The 8,270-nt window shown below is 35.7% G+C and overlaps 1 protein-coding gene across 1 annotated transcript; it reads right to left on the bottom strand.

The window, feature by feature from the left end:
- Window positions 1-4,972: 4,972 nt before the first annotated feature.
- On the bottom strand, window positions 4,973-7,316 carry LOC127127970 (protein GRAVITROPIC IN THE LIGHT 1). The gene has a single exon (XM_051057231.1). The coding sequence runs from the start codon at window positions 7,103-7,105 to the stop codon at window positions 5,558-5,560; it is 1,548 nt and encodes a 515-aa protein (XP_050913188.1). The 5' UTR covers window positions 7,106-7,316; the 3' UTR covers window positions 4,973-5,557.
- Window positions 7,317-8,270: the final 954 nt, after the last annotated feature.

The raw sequence follows: 8,270 nt of genomic DNA, 5'->3' as shown, positions 1-8,270 counted from the left end.
TATCTTCCCCTTGCATAACCGACTTCCTTACCCGACATATCTCTTTCCCCCGGGTTTTATCGATGTTTTCCCTTCCCTTTGGGGATAAATAAAGTTCGATGGTGACTTTGTTGTATATTCAAGCATGCGATTTGTTCGAGTATATTTCCGTTAGCTTCACTAAGGAATAAACATCATGACAAAATCTGGCCAGACAGACCAACCCGCTATGATACCACTATGTAACATCCTACTTCCCAAATTGACAAATAATTAGATAAAAACATGTATAACACATATATCCTCCAAGTAGGATGCTACTCAATAGATATCAATCTCATACTTTAACCATATAATTAAAAATGAAATCGTTTCATAAACAGTAGAATTCTAAAATACTTGGCCTTAAAAGCCTCAACAATGTTATTAGTTTGAAAAGTGGTTCATCATTAAAAATAAAAGGAAAGATATGCAACATAAAATAAATAAAAGAACAGTCTGTTCACCTCGTGTTACATATCAGAGTGACTCCAACTATAAGACTCGATCGACAAGTAACTTAAGAGGCACAACACCATCCTCAATATCAAATTTCTACTTAGGTACTTGATTGTTTGTACTCCAGATGAGCACATACCCAATAACACAAAAATGGGGTGAGAATACATTCAAATAATAACTAGCGCACAAAATAATCAGAGTAGATTCACACATCACAACCATGCACATATTAACATGCACCAAAATATCATGTATTCATATTTAACCCACATCACAATCAAATCACCAACCACGCAAATCATACAAGAGTATTCATCAATACACAAACATCTCATTTGCACAACCATTATGTAATGCAATACAGCATCGACTCAACTCATGCTCGTCACGGTCCCCACTCTGAACAGGACTTACAACTCAACTCTATATGTATGTGGTACCGACTCAACATTTGGTTCTTCATACGAATCAGGTCCCTTCTCTGAACCCTGAGCCCCCACTCTGAGCTAGGGACAAGTCACTAGTCCCCACTCTGAACTTGTGACTCGCCTCTTTCAGAATAGCAATACATATGATGCATGGCATATTAGAATGCAATGACAACCACAGTCGATGAATACAATTCCACTCTGACTGTAAATAATCACACAAGCACAACAACATATTAATGACTACAACCTCACTTTGACTGTAATCCATCATGCATTAACGCATTACAAGTAGTTTTCACTCTTAACCACTTAGTTCATCAATCATCATTAAACATGTACAATAACTCACACAATTATATATAAAATTTTCAACATATATTCACACATTGAACATATATTCACACAGTGAACATACATTCACATCTCAATCATCTCACAAGGCACTACCATGAGGTAGCTCTGCGTGTTAGCTCTACAATACTTCAAACGACACCTCATTTGACTCACGGAACCAAAGTTATGGAAAAAATGGTCGAGGAATAAAACATGGTTTAGTTCAGAAAATTTAAAAAAATTGGCTAGCATCAATAGATTGACATGAATCGGTTGACATGGGATGTCAATCAATTGACATCAAATTCATTTACACATTGCCTTTCCATTTTTTCGCTTCTAGGTTGCATGCAATCGATTAATTCATAACATTAATCAATTGACTTAGTCAAATTTTCTTTTAAAAACTTCAAAAAAAAAAACACATGCAATCGATTGACATCATACAATTTTTTAGAAATCCCAGTTTTCACAGTATCGTTCATCCTCCACATCCCATATCCCTCATACATCATCCCATCCCTCATTATATCATTCAAATGCATCAAATACACATTCCACTATGCTTAAATTCATCAATTACTCACCGATTAACATAAATCCATTATTTTTATCATGAATTGATCAATTATGTTCATACCCTAAAACACTCAATTTCAACACAAATCCATTATTTAATTAATTGGTTCATGAACACAAAACAACACAGTAACAAAATACAATTATCACATCAATTCATGGTGAAAACAAAATCATAAGCATCATCTATCATATTCATATCAAGTCATAGAGAAAAGAAAAACCCTATTGGAGGTTAAGGGAAACCTTTACACCCTTTCATGATTTAGGCACCCTTAGATGAATAATCTTCCCTCTTACCTTGTAAATCTAGCAAAACCAACCTCTCAAGTAATCTCTAACATCTTCTCCTCAAAGCCCTAGCTCTCCAAGACTTTTGTTCTTTATTCTCTTCTTTTTCACGATTACTAAAAATGCTCTAAAAACCTATTTTTCTATTTATCTTAAAATATATACTAAGCCAATTGAATTTCCTCAAAATTATAAATTTGGCCCAACTAATGTCACTTTCTCTCCACTAACCACTTAATTCTCTAGTATTTCACTTTTTACCCCATCATTTACTATTCTCTCAAATTCTATTAATTTTATTAATAAATTCCCACCCAAACTAATTAAATCAGCACAATTCAACACAAATACCACCACCGACAAAACACGTCATAAACACACATATAATAATTACTCAAATAATTTAATTAATTAAATCAAATAAATAAATAAATAAACGATTAATGAAGTCGGGTGTTACAACTCTTCCTCACTTAAAAGAATTTTCGCACTCAAAAATTATCTGACAAGAAAAACTCTGTATAAGACTCTTTCATCATACTCTCGAGCTCCAACGTCACACTGCCACCACCATGACCTCCCCAAACAACATGTATTGTAGCGATCTCCTTGTCTCCCAAGTGCTTCATTTCATGATCCTCAATCCTCAACGGAAAAGTCCCAATTGTTAAGTCCTCTCTAACTTGCGCATCATCCAACTAGATCACATGAGATAGATCAGGAATATACTTTCTCATCTAAGACACATGAAAGACATCATGAAGATTCGAAAGATATGGTGGTAAGACAACTCGGTAGGCCACCTCTCCTACCCTATGAAAAATCTGAAACAGACCAATGAAACAGGACGTAAGCTTTTCAGACTTCAACGTACGGCCAACACCAGTTACCGGAGTAACTCTTAAGAACACATTATCTCCCTCTTTGAACTCAAGTGTTTTCCTCCTCTTGTCATGATAGTTATGCTAACGAATCTGTGAAGCTTTCATCTTCTCTTGTATCATCTTGATCTTCTCAGTAGTCTGTTGAACTATCTCAGGTCCAAGTACAACACTTTCACCATAATCATACCAACAAAAAGGGGTCATACACTTTATACCATACAACACCTCGAACGGTGTCATTCCAATATTAGGATGGAAATTTTTGTTATGGTGAAATTAACCAATGGTAAGCAACTGTCTCAGTTGCCTCCCTGCTCTAAAATACAAGTTCTCAACAAATCCTTCAAAGACTGAATAATCCTCTCTGTCTGACTATCTGTATGTGGATGATAAGCAGAACTAAACTTCGTCTTAGTACACATCGTCTACAAAAACCTCGATGTGAATCTCAGATCCATATCTGACAATACTTAACGGAATACCATGTAAGCTAACAACCTTCTCAATAAACAACCCAGTCAACTTTTGCAAAGGATAATTAATCTTAATCAGAATGAAATGAGTCAATTTATTCAACCTATCAACAATAACCTAGATAGAATCACATTCCTTCGTCGCCCTTGGCAGACTTGTCAAAAATCCATGAAAATGATGTCCCACTTCCATTCAGGAATACTTAACGGTTGCACCGGACCCGACGATTTCTGATGTTTAATCTTTGACTTCTGGCAAGTCAAACACGCATAAACGAACTCAACTACTTCCTTATTCATTCTTGGCCACCAAAACACTTTCTTCAAATCTTGATACATTTTAGCAGCACCGGGTTGAATACCGAAACCTCTTATATATCCTTTCTCAAGAATACTCTTCTTAAGCTCTGGCCCATCAGGTACGCAAGCTCTCTCTCGAAATCTCATCACACCATTCTCATTGATCCTGAAATCACCTCATTTACCTTAGTTGATTAACACTAGATGGTAAACTAATCCCATATCAACTTTTTGACATGAAACTTGCGTGTATGAAGCTTATATAGAGTGAGTATTTAAAATTGCTTCGGATTAACCTGACACATTGTGCAAATCTTCGTTTGAATGTATCAGACGGTGAGATAGGTCGAGAGTTGGGATTGTGTTCTCTACACTTGGATGAGGTCTCACTTATTTCCTGTTTGTTGCTTGTGCCTTCTGTGTTAGGCCTTATCATTGGACATTTGCATTTCGGCCTTATAAACAGCCCAAACACGTGACATGTATATATCTTTTAAAAATATTATACAACATTTTTCAAAAAACCAATAAAAAAATTGTATCGGCGATTTAAAAATGATTTACCGGAATTTTGATTTGTAATCAAAATTTTTGAATACACTACCAGAAACATCCATGGAAAGTTTGGATGTTTGGAAATTATAAGGTGGTGGAGCATGGGGCTGGTTGTTTGTAGGAGCTTTTGTAAATAGTTGTTTCAGTTTTGGTTCGGTGTGGGGCTGGTGTGTTTGTGAGTTTTGTATGATATTGGGAGAACATTTGTATTGGATGGACCTTCTCTTTGCACACCTTGTGCTTTGATTAGTTGTTTAATATATTTTGCTTTTTCAAAAAAAAAAACCTCCTTTCCTTATGAATGTAAGACAAAGCGCCTGCTCTTTTAAATGTGCAAAGGCCTTCAAGAAAATACTTATAAAGTAGTCTTGAGTACAGGTAGATAGAACATAGTAAAGACACACTTCTTAGTCTTCACCTTGAGACACATTCACTTGATAATGAAAAAAAGGTAGAATCTGTCTTTTCTTAAACACGTGAAATTTGTTTCATGCACTTGGTGAATGACAAGCGGATTAAGATTTATGCAGAAATCACATAACAAGTGAGCATATTAAAAACAACACCTGCCAACAAAACTAACAATGACTTGAAATTTGAACTAAAGACAGACAGACAACTTCAGTAAATTTCCAACCATAGGTAATGTTGGTGAAATCATTGTTCTGTTATTATATAAGTGTAGCATACACAGTTTACTGATGTAGTTTTTTTATCAGAGTACACAGCATAGAAGGAATTATCTTTACATTTTAGCTTAACTCTGTACAAGTGACCTATAAAAAAATCATAGAAACAAAACTGGGACTGAAAAAAAAAAACACATGACAAAATTACCAGCAGAAACACTAGAAATCCTTGGGCGGTTTTATACAGAATGCAAATCAAACTGCTCCAACTTCAGTATCATCCAAAGAAGAAAAAAACTTCAGGTACATGAGGCAATATTGACATTGTCTTCTTCAGTCAGTAGTTCAGTACAATTAGGCTTCTTTGTTGACGAAAAATCTGGAAAACTAAAACCAGAACAAGTGTTGTTAATCGTGGATAGTAAGAAGTTGCTGTTTATTCAAGTTCCGCTACTTCATAGCACCACTATAGCCGTTATTTGACTACACTTTGCACTAAATAGGTTATCGTGGAAAAATAGTGATTTGTTCAAAACAGAAGCCTTGTCTGAATATAGAAAGTGTTTGCGAATTTTTATTCTACAAGAGGAACCCTGAGCAAACTACTCTGTCAAACTGAAACTGTTTACATAAACCTGCGATTGAATAACTACTTTCCCGATTCTAAAACCAGGAAAAACAGTGAACCCCACTTTTGCCCTTCCCTTATTCGGCCAGGTTAACCTCTTTGTAACATCATCCATGTATACCATGGAGAATTCCACACCACTTTCCACTTGAAAGATCTCAACGGAAGGTTCAAAGGCATGCGAGAGCTTATGCAAAGTCCATATGGAGCTCGCCATCCCAACAAAGGCCTCGTAGAACATACTCAACGACCTCCATGAATTCAACACCGCTTCATTTTGATCCAAATCAACAAAAATCGACGACTCCATCGAAGGATGGATAAGCTTCTCGTACTTCATTTCACAAAACCTTGAAAACTCGCAACCCGGATGAATACCAAGCAATTCCATTGGATTGCTAGAAACATGCTCCAATAATTGCTTCAAACATCTATCTCTCCCTTTCAAATCTAAATCACACAAGTCTCCATTTTCTTCCTCTTTTCTCTCCGAACTCAATCCAAAACAACCCGAATCAAAACCTTGAAACATCCCTAAACAAACATAAGACAAAAGCGCATATTGATTGTGCCCCTTTTTCGAATACACAACACCAGGATGAACCGCTTTCGCAGCTAAACCTAAATCCCACCCAGCTTTCCTCATCAAACCAATCAAAATCTTCGTAAACTTATGCGCCGCTCTAGAAGCATCATGCAACAACGAATCAAAAACCCTAACACTTAACAAAACATCACAACTAGGCTTCAAATTCAAACTCAAACTCAAACCACTATTAACATTACTACTACAAAGCTTCTTAGACAAACTCACATTACCCTTTTGAATCTCACTAAGCTTTCTCCGAAGCGAAAAAACCTCATCGTGCTTCTGCTCAAGCTCCAACTGCAACCGATTCGAAACAGTTCCAAGTGTTCTCAACTTACTTTGATTCTCTTCCACTTCAGCCTCCAACGAAGAACCAAACGGAAAATCGGTATACAAATTAGGGTTACAGTAAAATTTCTTGCATTCAGAGAGTCTCTGAAGATGTGAAACAAGCACTTTATCAGCGGTTTTCACATTCTCTTCAACGAAAGGAACATGCGAGCTTTGTAATTGAAAGTAAGAAGCTTCAAAAGCCGAAACCGCAGCGAAGATCGAAGAGATTAGATCGTGTGACGTCGTTTCGTTTAACACTAATTGTATCGGTGCTATCAAAGGTGACGGTGACGGTGACGATGACGGTGACGGTTGTGACGGTGACGATGGTGATGGCGACGGTGAAGGTGAAGGTGAAGGTGACTTCGGAGGAGAAGAAAGTGGATTTGGATCGGGCTTGATCACAACGACTTTTTGGTCGGTGATGATTTCTTCGGCGGAGTCGAGGAGAGAGAAACCGTCGGAATCGTCGAGGTTTTCGTCGGCAAAAAATTCGAAGGTTTTGGTTTTGAAAGCTAAGGCGAATTTCTGAAACATTTCGGAGATTTGAGGTTGTTTGTGGTTATTGTTTTGGATGGTATTGTTATATATTTCTGACATTTTTTTTTAAGGTTTGGAGATTCCAAGGATGGATCTGGAAGCAAAATTAGAGAGAAAACGTGATTTGAAGTGAGATTCTAGTAATGTTCTTTGAATGTCTTTGAAGAAAGACCATGTGGGGTTTGGTAAGAAAATGGTAATTTTTATTGTTTATTTTTGCTTTTTGGAAATGTTTTTGCTTTTTGGGATGTGGGTTAGTTTCATCGTTAGACCTAAGTTGTGAAAGTGTTATTGTTCTTGTTAACGGTAAAATAAAAGAAAATGATAGCTTGGCGTATATGGTACTAGTATTTCATTTTTTTCTTGACCCTTAAGGTTTTTCTTACAAACCGTTAACTTTGTTGGTAAATGAGGACTAGAGTTAAAAAGAAAACTAATTATACTCAAAGTCTCAGCTAGTTTTTTTATCGTCCAACCGCAAATCTTAATTTTCTATTGTTGATCTTAATATTCAATATTTCTTTAATTAAACAAATATAAATAAATGAAAGTATGAAGATTGAGAATCGAAAAAGATAGAAATTTTACGAGATATTTGAGAAACTCTTATCTTTGTGTTTGAAAGTAAAAATGCAGTGTCCATGTAAAGAAATATTACACCGATATTTAATCAAAATATTTTATATTTTTAAATCATAACAATATTTTAAAAATAAAAGTGTGATGTGGCGAGATACATGAGTGTCATTGATTGAGGGTGTAAAAATATTTCATATTTTCAAAGCATATTCCATTTTTCAAAAAAATATTACGAGTTTTTTATTGTTTTCAGAAAAGCTACATTAAATCATTTTTTAAAAGAATTTCAAGTGGGAGAGATGGTGTAGATGTTTGATTGGCTGCATTTTATGGTAAAACACTAACTGGACTCTAATGTCTTGACTGATGTCGTGACATGCTGTGGAGATGTTTGATTGACTGCATTATGTGTTAGATCATCTAACTGTACTCTGATGTCTTGGCTGATGTCATGACATTCTGAGTAGTATACTGCAGGTTTATCTAATACATGATTTATTGAATGTCAAACTGGATGTTATGACATTCATCTCTGTCAGCAGATACTGAGGAATAGAATAGTTGGTGTTCTGCTATAACTCAGTATTTATTTTCAGTCTATTTATCAAGAAAATAACAGACCTGGCATAAGGCCTACTGTCTGAAT

Source organism: Lathyrus oleraceus, chromosome 3 (genome assembly GCF_024323335.1).
Source record: "Lathyrus oleraceus cultivar Zhongwan6 chromosome 3, CAAS_Psat_ZW6_1.0, whole genome shotgun sequence".
NCBI classification, from domain to species: Eukaryota; Viridiplantae; Streptophyta; class Magnoliopsida; order Fabales; family Fabaceae; genus Lathyrus; species Lathyrus oleraceus.
The sequence above is the reverse complement of the archived record's forward strand: the minus strand, read 5'-3'. Positions and strand labels throughout refer to the sequence as shown.